Source organism: Micromesistius poutassou (assembly GCF_964030765.1).
Source record: "Micromesistius poutassou genome assembly, chromosome: 15".
NCBI classification, from domain to species: Eukaryota; Metazoa; Chordata; class Actinopteri; order Gadiformes; family Gadidae; genus Micromesistius; species Micromesistius poutassou.
The window spans coordinates 4,490,572-4,508,963 of NC_140285.1; the positions used below are offsets into that span (position 1 = coordinate 4,490,572).

The window sequence follows — 18,392 nt, forward strand, 5'->3', positions numbered from 1 at the left end:
ACTTACCACAACGACTTAGGACATCAAACCCACAAGCAGCTGTGGTTGCTGGACGATGATGACCATAATGAGTCTAATAACCTCAATACATAGGCTGGCTCAAGGGTGCGTATCCTGCTCTCAGTCCATACATAAATAATGGCCCTCAAATAACATTCCGATTCGGATAAAATACTGAGTTGAAACTCTATCCAGATCAACAAGAGCAACAGAGCATCAAGAGCTGAAAATCAGTAGAAAATAATACCAAATTTATACAAAATCAGTAGAAAATAAGCTCCCAAAAGCCTTCTTAATCATTAGAACCAAAACAATGACGACCACTGTACTGTTAAAGATAATCACGTTTTAATATATTCACACTTCAATACAAGATTAAATACATTAAATTATGTATAACTTATATCCAACTCGGAGTACAACTCCGGTGTAAATGTTAAGGTGGCTATTTCCATGGCGCATGGACATTTGAACGACACTGACATCTAGAGGGATAAACAGTGCACTGCAAAAGAGAAACGTTTCAACATTTAATTTCGATTAAGTGTTATGCAGGCTATCATCGCCCACGTTTTTATAAGTGTATCCACCTAAATTCCGGATAGTAAAGATATATCATACATGGTTTAAAAAAATAATGTTAATGGGTCCACAGATGTTTATACAAATTGTTAATTTGGTATTGTCTGAAGATGCTGTCCAACTTATAATTGACCCAGCACCATGCAGTGCCCCCACTAGGCCATTAATTTCGTCAGAAAACCCAAGTGAAATATTAAGATAACGTCATTACATTGCATTTTCTGATAGCTTCCTCCTACAATTAATTAATTATTTGTTCTTTTTGACGTTATTGACCGTATTGTGCTTAAGAATTTAAATATTTCCAGGTTATAAAATCAATGATCGGCTGTCAGCTGTGTTATCTTTTTTATTTTCTTCCTTTCCCTTTCCTCAACAAGCTTGTTTCTGATTGGTCAAAATCTTTCATCAACAAATTTTAACCAATCAAAGCGCTTTATGATCTAGCGTTGTAAATTAAGGGAAGAGGATACTGCTGCAATCTGCACGATCCGTACCATCTGAACGACAGTTCTCCCTGCGAATTAAAGTATGTAGATAGAAAATTACATTTGATTTCGTTTTAGAAACGATAGCGCTTTAACGACAGACCCTCGTTCACCAATGTCAACCACGCTAATGCTAACTGCTGACCACCGAGAGCTATCAGTCTAATACTTCTAATGCAAAACTGTAGATAGCAGCTGATATCCTTTATGCTACGAGTGACAATGTTATCTACGATACGAGCCTGGTACGACATTACCGTCGCGTTAATGGTTTTAATTGGGGCTGCTTGTTTATTACACAACGGAATGTGTTTCTCTGTGAAGGAGCCAGTTGAAGTGTGTTATTAAAGTGCCGAGTGGCGACGTGTGGGGAGAGTGTTTAGCAATGGTGCAGGACGAGGGCGCGTCATCACAGGTGAAGCAGTGGGCAGATCATTCTTCCCAGGGATATATTATCAATATATATACATCTAATGACAATGCATGAATGACATTGCATTGATTGAACGAACATTGTCCGTGGTACAGGCTAATGTTATGTAGCCAGGTATAAAGCTTAATCTCTTAATATGTTAAAACGGATAAAGTTACTTGGTGCGTAAATTGGGCCTCTGAATAGTTGAGGCTTTGTAATTTGAGTCATTTTGACGCATTGGTAAAGACGGCTGATATAATCGGATTGATCAGATGATGATTTTTTTCTTCGTCCGATCTAAAAGCTCGAAAACCTATTGTCTACATTCCTATTAATGTCTTCAGTCGTTTATACATTGCGCAACTAATCGACTATCAATGCGGGCCCTTGTTGACATATCTTCATTTTTTAATAACGAGCTATCAATATTGTAATATTATATTGGTGTTTGCACAGTTAAATGTCATGTGTTGTCTTGAACATTGTTGGTAAATAATCGGTTAGGCCTACTTGGGCTTTGGGGCAAAGAGTTGACGTTAGGCAGTTATACAAGAGCTATAACAACCTTTTAACCTTGTAATCAAACGACTAATACTTAAGACGCATTGATATCTAACAAATGCATCCATAAATGCTTATTCCTTATGCATTATTTAACGATAATTTTGAAATACTTGTAATGATGCTATTATTTTTACTTTTTCAGAATATAAACATGCAGGTCCATACAGCGTTGAATTTTAAAATGGTAAGTGATTACAATCATCATGTGCATAAACATCTCTTTTTGCTTTTTTTTTTAGGAAAATCTTGCATGAAATATGTGTTGGTTAGCTTTAGGTCATCGATTAGATGGTTAGTTGTGGCATAATGGTATTTAGACTATGCTCATAAAATGAATGAAATTGTCAATCACCTTGATAACTTCTTGCACAGCTTTTCATCTATTTAGATTACTACAAAGCTACTTGTGACACCTGTGTTTGCTTGGTTGGCTTCTGACAGTGTTTCTCTTCTTTCATTCTTGAGGTCTGAAAAGTCTTGGTCACCTGTTCGTGGGTCACAGCCTCCAGAGATGATGGAGGATTCCCCCTGCTTGTACATCTCGGTGTATGAAGATGATGAAGAATATGCAGAGGGAGGAGAAGAGGAAGAGGAGGAAGGAGAGGGTGACATGGAAGGCAGTGATGAAGAAGAAGTTACCGTGGAGACGGATACGAGGCAGCCATCCTCCCCTGAACTCTGTGAGAATCAGGATTCTAACTCAGACTGGGATTCTCTTCCCTGTCCACACTGTGAGAGCTGTTTCACCAGCCAACAAGGCCTAGAGCGCCACATCCGGAACCATACCCTTCCATGTCACAACACAGACACAGACGCATTCGCTAACAGCAACAGCCCACTGGCTACAGATGTACATCCCCAGGAACCAGACACTCATCTTACGGCAGTGGAATTGCCCCCAAGTTTGCCCAAACAAAAAGATGGCAGACATGGGACTCCGACGTGGCGACGGGAGGATCAGGAGACTGAAGGGGCTCACGGGTGTGACTACTGCGAGAAGGTTTTCAACACTCGTATCAACAAGCGGAGGCACGAGCGACGGTTCCACAGACGCCAGTCTCCCGTCGAGCATGCTGACCAGACTGCACTGCTCCAGACGAGCGCTGATGACGGCGTGACCTCTCAGCAAGAAGCCCCGGATGGCGGTGCCACCCCCGAAGATGGGCCGGACCCTTCCCAACGTAACACGCTGGACATCTCCAGCGAAGCCTTGGAGAACCTCAGCCTGTACGTCGACGGGAAGATCGTGTCGACGAGCACGATGAGTGCTGGTGGGGGGGACGAGGTGGGCACCAGCTCGTCTGCGGTAGGCGGCGTTGGGGCCGTGCTCTTTGACTCGGCACAGATCAATCAGGCACGGAGTTCAGAGGTCGCAATGGGCCAAGACACAGCGGGTCCTTCGCTGGCGAGGAGGAGAACCGTGATGCCGCCTGTTCTTCCTCAAATCAAAACTGAGCTGGAGTCTGAGGTCGTCGTGTCCTCGTCGTCGCTCGTCTCCTCTTTGATAGAGAACCTGCTGCCTCAGAGCAAGCCCTCACCGGTGGCCCACAGAGAGAGAACCATATTCCTGTCGCCCAAGTTGAAACGGCTGCTCGACGAGCAGGATGGCCTCAAGCCTACCCTCGCCCTCATTACGGACGGCCAGAAGTTCAGCTCGCCCCTCTCTGTGTCCGTTGTCCCCGCGGGGAGCATGAGGTACAGAAGAAGAACTGTTTCACCTGCGAAGCCGCCAGAGCCCTCATCATCATCATCATCCTCATCCTCATCCTCATCATCATCATCATCATCATCATCATCATCATCATCCAAAGTGGAAGAGAAGGTCCCTGACGCAGGAGATGCCGACTCGATGGACACCGCTCATACAGAGGGCCAGCACGTCTTGTCGACGCACGTGCTTGAAGGGAAGGACGACGTGGCTCCGCCCGTGGTGGAGTTGGAAGCGAGCTGTGTGGCAGAAGAGCGCTGGCCCCCACGAAGCGGTGGTAATCCCTGTAATCAACTGCCACTGGATCTCTCGAACGCGGTCAAAAGAGGCGAGGAAGAGGCTCTCGCGGAGGCTGCGCTGGACTTGAGCTTGCAAAAACAAAGCCCAGACGACCTGCACCCTGTGTCCATTTCCGTTCCGCTTTTGAAAAAAAAGAAGCCAAACTCTAGCCTGTTGGAGAAGGCCATGTTGAATCAGTATGCAAAAGCCGCCGACACTGGGGAACAAACCATAACTCTAGAGAACCCAGAGGCACCTTTAGTCACAAATTTTACCATAGTTACAGGGTCAAGACCTGGTGAGCCTTCATCAGAAAGCCTTGTGTATGGCCTCACCTTGCCCCCTGTATCACTTGACCCATTACACCCTTCTCTGCTTCCTGTGGCCTTGCAGCAGCCCTCCCCCTGCACCATAGCGCTCTCTTCTTCAGCAGTACACGCTATGTTACCGACCACTCCCAACCTAATCACAGTGTTGGCGTCCATCGCTAACCCGTCGAACCAAGCACTCCAGGTTTTAACGCCAAACATCGCTCCTGAACCGTTGGTAGTCTGCAGAGAGGATTCATTGAATCTGCCCGGCTGTGATTTCAACTCTGCGTTTGCCAATGCAGCAGGTCTTCTTACTCTCTCCCAGCCCTTTGACCCGGCTCTGAATCTGCCTGGACATGTGTTTCTCACCGATCCGATCACTCTCAACACGCCTGTGGTCGATTCGGTTGGCGGGTCGGTGGTGCCGTTCTCGCCCGCTGTCACCTTAACTGATTCCCTCCTTAGCTCTTACAACATCCCCAGCAACACCGTGTTGATAGAATGCACCATAGCCCTCCAGTCCTCAGGGAATATCGTCCCGGCCACAATGAATCTACAGGAAACTATAACGGAGGCTCCAGCCGCCCCTCAGATGATTACAAATAAGATGATGGAGCAGCAGCTGCAGGTTGTGTCCCTCCCTAGCCCTCAAACTGACGACCTGGCTACCATGGTACCGCCCTTAACGGAGTCCGTCACGGTGTCTGACACCTCTCCGGTTGCACCCGATAGTCCCACGTTAGGTGGTTTAAGTCCCGAGCCAGAGCCAGCTCCAACGAAGGATGAGGAACTCGCCCCGAAAGAGGAGGCATACGTAGAGCAATCCGCTTTCACCATTGAAACTCCAGAAGCCAAGACCCCGCCTCCCCCGGCCGAGGCAGAAGAATCCTCTGACAGGCCACCCAGCGAAACGCCACCGCCGCCACAGACCTTCACCAAGAACTTTGTGTGCAACGTCTGCGATAAGCTTTTCCATTCGATGAAAGAGCTGGGCCACCATGTGGGCGACCACGCCGAAGAGTGGCCGTACAAGTGTGAGTTCTGCGTGCTGCTCTTCAACAAGCCCGCGGCCCTGCTGGAGCACCGCCTGGCTCTCCACGGCGTGGGCACGACGTACGTCTGCAGCGTTTGCTCCAAGGAGTTTGTGTACCTGAGCAACCTGAAGCACCACCAGGAGGAGCTGCACCCGGGTCGGCAGTGCTCCCACACCCAGGAGGAGAAGGGCAAGCTGAGGCCGCAGAACCACAACTGCTCTACGAAGGTCCACAGCGTCGCGTCGCCGGCCTCCACCTCAGAAGAGTCTAAGAAATCGGTGAAGAAAGAAGAGGGTGAAGCCAGCGCAGTGGAACCGCCCACCCCAGTTCAAACCACTGCCTCCGACGACAGCGAAATCAAAGGGCCAGACGTGCGTCTCGGCATCAACCAGCACTACCCCAGCTTCAAGCCGCCGCCGTTCCCTTACCATAACCGATCGCCGGCCGGATCCATGGCCTCCGCCACCAACTTCACCACCCACAACATCCCTCAGTCGTTCAGCACCGCCATCCGCTGCACCAAGTGCGGCAAGAGCTTTGACAACCTACCCGAGCTTCACAAACACATCCTGGCCTGCGCCAACGCCAGCGACAAGAGACGCTACACGCCGAAAAAGAACCCCATCCCCCTTCGGCACTTTGCCAAAGCCCAAAACGGAGTCTTGTCCACCACCAACGCCACCAACGGGCTCAACGCTTCCCACAGGCCCAACAACCGCTCCAAGCAGAACCAAGACCTGCCGGTGAAAATAAAGCTGACGGCGCTCAACAAAAGGAAGAAGAGGTTCGTACAGAGAGCCGTCTCGCAGAGGAACAAGCCCCCCCCCGCCTCGGACAAGGCCCCGGCGCCGGTGCGCGCGGATGCGGAGAAGGAGGTGTTCGTCTGCCCGCACTGCAGCAGAGAGTTCACCATGCGGCGGAGCAGGACCAAGCACATGGCCGTGTGCCCCAAGAAACCCAAGGAGGTGAAGAAGCGCAAGGACACCGCGGTGTCGCTCACCAAGGAGAACAACGGCCACCTGCTCCGAGGAGGCGCCGCCGCCGCCGACCCCCTGGAGGAGAAGCGCCAGTCTCCGCCGGCCGACCAGAATGTCCACGGGGGGCGGGTCTACGCCTCGACCCCGGCCGCCAAGAGGCCGGCCATCCTGCCGGTGCAGGCGGTGCTGTCCCACAAGCGGAGCAAGATCATCATCAAGGAGAGCATCCAGCAGCAGAACCAGGAGGAGTCGGCGCTGAGCGACCTCCCCGTCGTTCGCACCTTCAACCCCTCCATGAGGCAGTACGGCAGAGCGCAGCCAGGGGCCAAAGATGGCGTCAAGACCCCCCTCAAGATCACTCTGGTGAGGCCGCAAGTGGAGCGGGAGGAGCCCTCGCCTGTCCCGAGCCAAGGAGGAGCACAGACTGCTGCTGCTTTGTCAAACGATGAATCGGGAACTGACCAGCAGGTATGATGAAACATAACTGTGTGTGTGTGTGTTTGTAATATTTTGGTAGAGATGTGAGGTTGGGGGTGGGGTGGGGTTCCCGAAGATGCATGTGTTGATGAAGAGGTATGTGTTCTCTAATGGATTTATTTACCGTTTTGTATTTTTTCGTATCCAGAGCCCCGCTGTGTGAGGCCTCCCATTTATCTTCTCTGTTGGAACAGCAGGGAGTCCCGCTGAGAGAGCAGATCTGGTCTGTGTAGACGGCCTGTGGAGCAACAGAACACCTCCTACTGTACAGTAATGTTCTTGAGACTGAACCCACTGAAATGGGTGGCTGCAGGAGCCAGTGGAACCCAACAGTCGAGATGAGCGAGCATTTGCATTGGTCTGTTTTGGTCTGGATTTCTTTAGTCATCTACCGGTTTTGTAGATGATCAAATCATTTCATAGACTCTTTGCCCTCCCACTTATGTTCTGATGTGCACTTTGAGACCTGGATCAGTGACTGCAATGCGGAGTGTAAAAAAAACTAGGAGAGCGGACTTCACCTAAACATTTTGCCAGTGGATATGGAATAGATTATATAGACTACTGGAATCATATTTATTTATGTGAAACAGTTGCACCTTCACTTCTTTAAATGTGGCCTTCTCTTTAGGTTTTCAACGCCCACTGCATGCCGTAAGGTCACTGAACAGACAAAAGTCTTTGTCCCAATAATTGTCAGTCAAACATTTAGGACTGCCTATATTAACGGACATTAAGGCCTTAATGGTGGAAATTGGAAGAGGAAATTAAGTATTCTTTGACCACTTGATAATGAAATCATGTTATGGTGGTTTCTATGAATGCCATCAGACTCAAAAGGAAAATGAAGTGAAATTCAGGGCAATATAACCTGCAAGCTTGTGGTAAAATATATACTTGCAAAGGTCTGTCCCATTAATTTATTTGTTTTTATTTTATTTTTCTCATCATTGTACAATCAAAGTAACTTTGATTTGCTATTTTGTGCGTGTGAGTGTGCAGCAATATGATCAGTAAGTAATAATGTATTTCTTATGGGAAATATTTCTATTGAGTGCAATGCTCCTGAGTTGCCATCATCAATGTTTATCAATATACAGAGACCTCTGGAATAGGATGAACAACATAAGTTTATATTTGCTTTGCAGTTGTGAGCTAATTACTGAAGGTTAAAATACTGTGCTTAACTGTGAGCGCCTGAACTCTGAGCTTTGGCTGGGATGGTCTGCTTGCGAACGCTATGACTCTGGAGAGAACATACTGCTGTAAACAAACAGCAGCCTCATTTGAAGTCTTACTTTTGCACATTTGAAATGGATTGGAATGAAAATGGGTATTTCAATGGTCTGTTTCTTGAGAGAGGATGTTTGTTTTCTCTGTAAAATTCATTGTGGCTTTCATAGTCTGAAAAAGTGCGATTTTTTTGTTTGTTTGTCGGGGTGCATACGATACTCGTTGAAATGCAGTGTATGTCGTCTGTGTTCCACACGTAACTGGCTGGAATGGTGACTATACAGGGTAGACTTAATTTGGTTCATTAACACGTACAGTAATTTATAAGTGCTCTGTATTTAATTGATATTTTCAGATATTGCTGGTAATAAGTTCAGAAAAATGTCCCTCTACGATGTACAGGCTGGATTAGAATGTTATTTTACTGTGAAAAGCGCTTATACCATTTAAATGTGTACAATTAATTATGCATATTTATTAATTATTTAAAATTATGTTGGCCTGATTCCTCTATGATTTGCACTAATGTTTCCATAAGTGTTCGAAATTAAAAGGAATGTTTACATTGTTATCCATTTTTTTCTACAGAAATGGACGGTACTGATATTATCAGTTAAATAAAACTAGTAATAATATTTGATCTTTCCGATACAAAGATGGGATTTCTAGATACTTTGAAATTACAGTTATTAAATGGAATGATTAATCTTTGTATCTGAAATTTGATTTAGACAAAATACATTTTAAAACGGGGAAAACCGCCTAGCTCCTTCCAACGCTTGAAGGGTGCAAGTCATATATTTTCCAGTTGGCGGCGCAATTTTCCAACTCCTAAATATAAGCCTGGCTGCTATCGATCGAGGCGGCATGGCACCAAACAAGACACAGGTAGATACCGACAATTAAGTTGCTTTATGAGAGAGAAATCTAGGAATCGTGCCAAACACCATTCATTAATAAGCAATGCTAAGCTAACCAATGCTGTTGGCCTCTGAGCTTTCGGTCAATGACAAACCGCGTCACGCAACCAGACTCAAACCTTGGTCAAAATACTCATTTGTCACCACACCTACAGAAGGGCGTCGAACAACCATCTAACAATGAACCAATGCACTACAGTCTAAACGGTTCCTAATTAATATTGTGAGGGATTACTTTTGAGATTTGACATCAAATGGCGTTTGACAGTTTGTAGTCCTACTCATAACAGAACTTTGAGGCAATTACTATTATGTTTAAAAGCTTCATTCAAGGTATGTCTAATAAAAACAATATTTAAGTGGTAGAATAAAAGTAATGCAGTAATAAATTAGTAGTAGGCCTAGTTATTAGTAAATTAGCAGAAGTAGTGTGTTCGCTTCAACTTCACTCGACGCAACTGTTGGAACACATCCCAAGGCTAAGGAAAGAAAGTTGGTCGTGCCGATTTGTAATGAGTTTCATTTTGGCCATTAATCTGTGACATAGACACTCGACAATATTCATGGTCTCTGGATAAAGGAAATTCATCGGTGAAGCAAATTAGATGGTAGTAATTCAATAGGCTACTATTGAAATGAATTGTGGCATTGAACTATCCATCACTATGAATGGCCTCTTTAATTCAGAGGCCTGGACCCTGGAAGGATTTTAAAGTAGACTATATCCAGTTTCCTTATAAAGTATAGTCAGCTCTATTATTAAAATATATATGCCGTTCTGTCCAATTTATACCAGCAGGCACAATCAGTCGGCTAACATTATGCGTAGCAATGTGGAGGGATAGGTTCTGAAGGAAAAGCTACTTTTCCTTGCGGATAATATAATGAACGCTATCCTATTGCAACACGGACATCAATCAAATCAAATCACTGTCTGAAACCAGAACGGCCCTGTTTCTCAGTCTTCACGTCAGTCTTTTTCTTGATTTACAAACGACTTCAGCCTTCGAGTTCTCCAGGATGATGCGATGAAGGGCGTTTTAATCAGGTTTAGGCCCTGTCCACACTAACCCGGGTAAATATAAAAACGCACATTCGCATTGAAAACGATCTCCGTCCACACTATCGTTTTCATATCGTTTACGGAATGTTTTGCATCCACGTTCCACACTGAAATGATTTTGATAAACAGTTGTCGTCATGGTAACGCGACTCCCGCCACGCCTCTCTGTTTAGATTACAGGCGCGGTATCAGCTGATAGTTGCAGTTGATCAGCTGGCTTATCATTTTCACTCACAAGCAAAAAATATGGCTCAAACCAAAAGCAGAAAGGCAAGTTTTTTTGTTTTGAACTGGCGTCTTTGTGTTTTTTTTTCCCATCGCACAGTTGGAGTGACGAATATGTATGACACGGGTTAGTGTGGACGGGGCCTTAGACTCAGGCTCACTAGAGTTAGCAACCTTTAAGGCCTCAATTGAGTAATCCAACACTGTTATATAAAACTACACGGAATACCCACAGTCACTTTCTTTACAAAACTATTACAAACCTATTTTCTGTCATTGTCATCACCTCACTTCTTTGGTCATAATTGAATGTGTAAAATTTTCCTGCAAGAGCACCATGGGTTTGGGGCAGCGGTTCTCAAAGTGTGGGGCGCGCCCCACTGGTGGGGAACAGAGACGTGACAGGTGGGGCGCGACAAACGGGAGGAAATTTCACTGAAAACTCCACATTTCTTATGGTAGGAGTGAAGGCTTGACAGTAGGGCTGGGCGATATGGACCAAAAGTCATATCTCGTATTTTCAAGCAGAATGTCGCTATAAGATATATACATGCTATAAAATAAGTGCTGTCGCCGCGCTCCAACTCGTCATTCTACATCGGGGGCGCCGCGTCGCTGTGCTCGTTAACCTGCCTGTAGGCCAGGGTGGCTAAACATTTTAAATTTAGTCAGTCAAAAACAGTCGGAGCAAGATGTGGCAAATACATGTTTCTCGCTGAAGGGGATTTTAAAAAGTGACGCGAGCGGAAGAGCGGGGGCCAGAGGCAGAGCGGGACGGAGAGACGGAGTCCTGCACGGCTCTCATTTTGCAAACCCGCACCCGTCCTTATACCCGCACAACTTAAAACCACATCCGACCTGAATATCAGATCCAGCACCGGAGAAGTCTCGCTCTCTTGCTGCGCGGGACGCACTGAGCAGGGGTGGCGAGGATAAATCTGTCAATCTGAGCGATATTGGGAAACGAACGACCGTGCTTCTCCCCACCGCGATCACACACCGACAGAGTCGTCTTTAGGTGTTGTAATCAAGCAGCAGCTTCGTCCCGATTCAGAGCCTCGTCACTGGAATCCTCCCCGTCCCATAGCGTGTCCGCTGACACTCCAGCTCTCTTCTCGGCCGGGGGGCACTGCTCGCATATTTTGTAGATGTGTCACTAATAATGATTTTTTTTTATATTTGAAATAGGCCTACATTTGAACATTTTAAGCTTGCAGCTTTGCAGCCACTCATGCAGGTATAGGTCTCATGAGTTCAATTGCTCACCTGTCTTGCCAAATGCATTGCTCGTCTTTTTTTATTTTTTTTTACCAGATTGCAAAGTGGCACTTTTATTTTCTCTTTTTCTGAACTTGATACAAGTCTTGACACAGCTGCACTTTTATTTTCTCTATTGTTGAACTTGCTGTTATTTGATGTTATTGAGTTAGAATTTAGATACAACATGATGTAACTTGATGTTACTTCAATAAATGTGGAGATGTTAAGCTTGGCGTATTTCGTTAGCGTTGTGTTGGGGCGATGGGGGCAGGTGGGGCTTGAACATTCCCCCTTGTCCAAAGTGGGGGGTGACCGAAAAAGTTTGAGAACCACTGGTTTGGGGGAAACACCAGAGTGCTTCTGCCTCCTTTTTCTTCAGCTTATTTGTGATTCTAATTATAATTACAGAGTTGATAAGGGTTAGGAACCCTGCTCAAGGATTCACTGATCCAGTTTGCCGAAATTGGGATTCAAACCCAGAACCCCTTTGCCTGGGACTCAAACGCCCTAACCCCTAGAGAATCCTGCCTAATCTCCATGTGCACGGATCCAATTGAAATACATCCGAGGGGGAGGATAAATTCAAAGCTCCGGCTGTGCAGTATAGAGCATCCCCTTGGGGAGGTTCGGGGGGAAGAGCAGGGTGTTTACGGTCCTTTATAACATTATGGGATGTGCTCTGAAAGTCGCGAGCGGTGCCATTCAACACCCTGTTGTGGTAGCACACGAGCGGGATGTTCCTTTCATTTGCTCGTGTCAAGGCTTAAGGCTATGTTGTGGTGGTAAAATGCAAACAGAACCAGCAGCACCCGAGGGAGCAGGTAGAGGGAGGTGAGTAGGAGTTGGGATGGTACATTCCCCCTATCGGCTTAGCCATATGTTCTTATGTAACAGGGTTTTCTGCTGCTTCTACTGCTGCTGCTGTGTTTCTCTGCCTCTCAGGTAATGGATCAGCTTTCATTCCTGAGTTCTGAGTCCCGCTGTGAGGCAGCGGCTTAACGCGCGGGGGGGGGGGAAGAAGTTCTCCGGCGCCCCAGAAGTCAAACAGCTTTATTAAGAGAGTGTCTCCTCTCCGGTAAAATCACCACTGAGAAAGAAATCTCACCGGTTAATTGTAATGATACAGTCGTTTGTTATTATTAGCCTATTTGTCAGGGACAATGAGCCTACCAAAAAAAGCCATGGTCTCAATGAGAGGAGATGTAGCGTACTGGATTATAGCCTCCCTGGACGAGGGATAAGGCATGCTGAACTGACTGCTGTACATTTGATTCAAACCGTTGGCTTTAAAGACAAGGGGTCGAATTTAATGCAACGTGACCAGTGATTGAGTCCTAATGTTTCACATAACAAACCAAAGCCAGGGAGTCTCTATCTCTTTCTCTCTCTCTCTCTCTCTCTCTCTCTCTCTCTCTCTCTCTCCTCCCCCCCCCCCCCCCTCCCCCTTGGATGTGGCTTTAGTTTCCCCAGTCCCTAGGTGCGCTTAATCCTCACAGGAAGTGACATGGAGAAGTATATATTTAGCATGGTATGTAGATATGGTTGCAGATATAGTGATGGAGCTTTATTTAACCAGGGCTGGCGTGCTGAACATCGGATGCCTTTGTTTCCAGGGGCCCCCTGCTAAGTATGCTAACATGTTTATGCTAATATGGTGCCTACTTGGTAAATCCTGGAGTACATGCTGGGTAACCTAACATGTGATGTTCCCTAATGGGCTAAGATGTACACTTACATGCCAACAAAACTTACAATGAGAAAATATGGAAACATTCGGAAAGATACAAACATTCAACCAGCCGGCTAATGAGAAACCAAAATTGACTACAAGAATACGAGTAAGTATCCTTGCCTGCGTGTTGGGATCATATAACTGTGATAATGAAGTTGTTGACTTCTGCCGATGAAAATGAAACACACAACCTTTGATATTTAGTTTGCCGTCTCAATCTCGTGAACGCGTAGGCGAACCGCTGTGAAGTCGAGTGTGAAAGAAAAAAGAGATGCAGAGCCACATTACAGATGTTCCCTGTCTCTGCACCTCATGTTGCCACAGAGCCGGCACAGTAATGAGCGGCACGTTAATGAAGGATTCTGATCCATTTTTAATGTTCCTCTGGCCTCTTTTCCAACTAGGCCTTTTTTGTTATGTATTCATGACAGTGCACACAGAAATAATGTGTGTGTGTGTGAGAGAGAGAGAGAGAGAGAGAGGGAGGGGGGGCTTTTGTGTGTGCTTGTTTGATTTGTCAGATTTGTTTGTATACTTTGTGTGTGGTTTCCTGTGCTTGTTTGATGGTCAGAACTCTACAACACACATTGTGTGTGTGTGTGTGTGTGTGTGTGTGGGGGGGGGGGGGGGGGGGGACAGAGGAAGACAACATAATAAAATATTATATAAATATAGTGCATAACGTTGATCTTACATAAGTTCCCCGCATTCTCTCCTGCTTCACTAGGCATCGAAGAGGGGAGACAATTAAACTCACCACACTCTGTAAAATATAGTGTTCGGAAAAGTGCGCGCCTGAGAGAGAGCTAGACAGGGAGGGAGAGAGAGAGCGTTAGGCACCAGCAAGGCGTAGCAGCAGACTCAGCAGACGCTGCAGGGGTGATGTTGTAGCTTGCTGCTGCACACGCTCGGCTAAATAGGGAAACGCAGAGAGAACGATTGTTTGCTGCTCTGTAGTCTCACTCCCATCACACGCGTGTTGCTTTCTCTCCCCCCTCCCTCTCATCTGGTCTCTCTTCTTCCATTTCTCACTCCTCTCTGTCTCTCTCCCTCTCTGCTACTCCCTCCATCCCTTCTTTTCACTCCCCTCTCTCTTTCCATTTCTCATCCCCCTCTCTCCCTCCCCACCTCTCTCCGGCTCCCCACCTGTCTCTCACCCTCCCTCCCTCCCTCTCTAACTAAGTCTCTCTCCATGCTGTTTGAGCAGTGCTCTCTCTACCTCTTTCTCTCTCACCCTCCCTCTCTCTCTCTCATCCTCCATTCTGTTTAAGCGGTGGTCTCTCGAACTCTCGAACTGCCTGCCTTTCTCATCTCTCTCCCCATGCTGTTTAAGGGGTACTCTCTCTCTCCCTTTATCTCTCTCCATGCTGTTTAAGCAGGGCTCTCTACCTAGCTCTTACTCACTGCCGCTCTCTCTCTCCACTCTGCCCCCCTCTCTCTCTCTCTCTCTCTGTCTGTACCTCTGTCTCTCCCTCTCTCACTCTCTCTGCTCTGGCTGAACCAGCAGCTCTCAGCAGCACTAATGAACCAGTGGATCGGGGCGAGACTACGCAGATCTACCCCAGCAGCCCGAGAGCAGCGGCTCCCACTCCGTCAGGGGGACCCCCCACCAGGGCACTGATCTGCAGCCAGCAGGGGGGGATTCCAACCCCCACAGCCCACCAGCACCCGACCACAAACCAAAACATCTGAGCCTGAGGACCCTGTGGCTGCGCGTGTGAGTGCCCAAAGTTGCCATCGAGGGACAGACCCCTCGCTGTATCAGCGGCGAGGAGATCAGAGGAGAGGAGAGCGTCGGTCAACGCCCAACCCCCCTCCTCACACTGACCCGCGGCGTGCGCTCCCTGGGTCCACAGCGAGGAAGTTGTGCCCTCTCCCCCTCTCCCACTCTCACTCATCTCGTGGAGGAGCGCCAGCCATGGAGGAGATGCTCACCTGCAACAGAAGCCCTTTCTCCCAGGTGTTCGGGCGCCAGGGACAGCTCATGCAAGCCAGTGAGTAACGCTTGATTAGCCACACAGCATCTCAACTTATCACACATTCAGTCACATTATGGGGTCAGGGATGCTGACGAGAAACAGGGACGAGCTTCCAGTTGTACAATTAAACAACTCGTCATAATAGCAGGGAGTGGATTTAAACCCACTGTAATGGAACATAACCCCACATCTCAGCTATAGATCCACAGAGGTTTAACAGAGGTTATTAGCAAACATAATAACCTTATGTTTGCAATCTGTTAAATCTGTGGATCTATAGCTGAGATGCAGATGTAGATGAGGTTTTATTGATGTGCATATTAAAGCAATGGTGCAATGTTAACAGGGCAGTAACACACTTAACACTAAGTGTTGAAGGGTGTGATTGGGTCATGGGAAGATTTTTCTGGAACATGTTGTGATTAGGATGCGAGATCTGAGAATAGTAGTAGTTTATTAATCTCCTGGGAGAAATTCTGATGTTTTGAAATGGCAGGGAAGCGGCAAGGGTTGTCGAAACATCACCATCTGACCAACATTTTTGTTAATGTTCAGAACTTGCATTTCTCTGGATTAATTTCTTTCCCAAATGAACCAGTACGAAAGGAAATAACAGGTTTTTATTTGCATTACTCTGATGTTAGATCCTTGTCATGTCATTTGAATCTGTCAGAAGTATGCATGCCTGCATGAATGAAGGGACCCATGTCTGGTTGCAATTATTCCTGATGTGAAGAAGGTTTTATGTATTTGCGCTTGAGTTTCCGTGACTTTCAATCACTGAGAAAGTGTAAAGGGTACGTTCACAATCTGTAGCCTCCAGTGTCATCATCCCAAAATACTATCTGAACTCTGCTCCGTGAGGTGGGAGGCTTACATCGTTTACTTTGGTCTTCCATTGTGTACGTAGTCTCAATCTGAATGGCCAGGTTGACTCTTCTCCTTTTCAAGAAAAGTCTAGTGTGAGGTGTTATGATACATAGCTGGTCAACTAAGTCATAACTGTCTATTAATATTTAGATGATGGAGTTGTCCACCCCCCCCCCCCCCACTCTCCCAGCCACAAGACCTCAGAAGACATTAAACATTAGAGACCGATATATCAGTTGGCCAATTTTATCGGCCGATATTGGCCTATGACAGAAATATCGGTGTATATGTTTGCCGATATGAAAGCATTAGAAATGGTGTTGATTTATAAATTTACCTCTTTAGAAATCCTCTACTTTGTAGGTTGAACCTCTAAAATGCCTTATCTGAGCACATCCACGTAAACACTAACAGTTTTACATCATGTTCTGTGTGAAGGTTAGGAGCTCCCCATACTGTTAATTGGTTCCTTTAGCTCATGATTTAAATGTGGTGTAATGTGGCCCGAAGCATTGCTGGAGGATCAGTGGCAAATCCCAAGGATTTTTAAGGCTGCTCCACCCTTAAAATCAAACAATGGCCGATCTATCTATATTTTGAATATCTGTCGATATATCAATATTCCCTGATATGGGCATCAACCCCTTAAATCCAGTTTTTGGTCAGGCTCTATTAAACACTGAGCTGTGGGGTATACTACGAACGTCGATTAGTGGGTTAGCGAGGTACGTTGCGCTCAAAGCCTAGGTTAGCTGGGACACGAAAGTCGATCTCTTTTAGTGTCGCTGTATCACCATTGTGACTTATGCTGTCAACCAAACCTGGTCAGGAGCAGGTTTTCAGCTTAGTCTATTGGGTGAGATCGGCGTGCGCAGCTTCCTAGCCCCTCTTTTTACAATGTCGTCACCATTTGTGGGTTTTCCCCTGGACATCGGAGCCCACATCGTACAGGGGTCTCTCCGGAGACGGAGGGTCTTTCGGGACAGATACGGTCCCTTGGCATTGCCTTTTTCATCAGAGGGTATTCGCTATTTGATCGTCCTCATTGGACCTTATGTAGACAGTGCTTACTGTTGCGCAGTGTGTCTCCGTGAGAGAGTGGTAGAGTGGGGGTAGCGCGTCAGTCTTGAATTTCTGCGTGCGGGGTTTATCTCCCAAGTGATGCGCATTTGTGTGAAGCTTAAAAAGTCACAAATCATATGTCATATGGAATACTTATTCACTAAAGGTTATGGAATTATATTTTTGTGCTTATTTCGAACTTGAACCCATATTCTCAAGTCCGTGCTGGCACCACATCTATGGGGGTAAAAGGCATGATGGACCAGCGGATTTGAACCCCGGTCACTGGCGTTCGGGTCTTAAAATAATCCACTACCTCACAGCGGTTGAAAACATATGTGATACATTTCTTATATAGGGTGTAATTAAAGTTAATTCCCTAAATTATAGAACAAGGCAGGTTGGACGTTGCTTATGCATTTTAAAATCATCATCACTCTATTGGGATTAATGGCGAACAATTCATCATTTGGCATAGTTATTTTGACTATATGCAGAATCCTTTCACTTACGATCGGCTATTTTTTGCCAGCACGCCTCCCTAGCCAGTATGTGCAATTGTGTTGCCCTAGCTGTTATCTGATTTTTGAACTCCTCATAGGAGTTAATTATGACTATCTGTTCCTCTTGAGTGAAATAGACTGTTCTTGCTCTATCCATTTTGTAAAGGTGAGTAAAATGACGCGATAAACGCCCCTTTCACGTGAACGTGCGTTGAACCTAAAGCGGAAAACCTGGCTCGACTAATCGAATCCTAAGTGAGTGTCGTAGTAACATTTAACTCTGATCGTGAGTTGTGTCTCTGTCGATCCAGGTTTTCCCAAGAAAGCCTGGTGTTCAGCGAGGTTCGTAGTATACCCCACTGGTCGTCCTTTGAGATGCATTGTCATGACTTCTTAAGCTAACCTTGTTCTTCATCTTCATCACCGTCTTCTTACTCCTTCACATACCAGTGAACATGGGTACACAAAGTATTTTCCTGGTACTACCACAACAACAGTTGGTATCTTTCTTGAATACAGAGCAAAATATCAAATTAGATGATGTCAAAAACATTGTCCAAAACATATTTTGACCGATATTTTCTATTACTGAAAAATATTTTTGATTTAGTTTCATGGTAAGCCAGTTAAGGCTTGAGGTCAACGGTTTCAGGAATCTGAATCCACGGTTGCCTGACTACATTCGGCTCTTTTTGTTATCTGTATTTAAA

General features: G+C 46.2%; 1 protein-coding gene across 2 annotated transcripts; it reads left to right on the forward strand.

Moving 5' to 3' along the window:
* The first annotated feature begins 1,027 nt into the window (after nucleotides 1-1,027).
* LOC311360048 (PR domain zinc finger protein 2-like) lies at nucleotides 1,028-8,593 on the forward strand. Of its 2 annotated transcripts, none has more exons than XM_084480125.1 (4): nucleotides 1,028-1,111; nucleotides 2,192-2,233; nucleotides 2,515-6,826; nucleotides 6,984-8,593. In XM_084480125.1, the coding sequence occupies exons 3-4, from the start codon at nucleotides 2,561-2,563 to the stop codon at nucleotides 6,996-6,998; spliced, it is 4,281 nt and encodes a 1,426-aa protein (XP_084336251.1). In that variant the 5' UTR covers nucleotides 1,028-1,111; nucleotides 2,192-2,233; nucleotides 2,515-2,560; the 3' UTR covers nucleotides 6,999-8,593. The 2 variants fall into 2 exon arrangements, with proteins under 2 accessions (XP_084336251.1, XP_084336252.1); XM_084480126.1 differs by lacking the exon at nucleotides 1,028-1,111 and adding an exon at nucleotides 1,468-1,485.
* Nucleotides 8,594-18,392: the final 9,799 nt, after the last annotated feature.

What these genes read in the sequence shown, in the direction of transcription:
- LOC311360048 (XM_084480125.1), top strand. Translation starts at nt 2,561, where the DNA reads ATGATGGAGGATTCCCCCTGCTTGTACATCTCGGTGTATGAAGATGAT.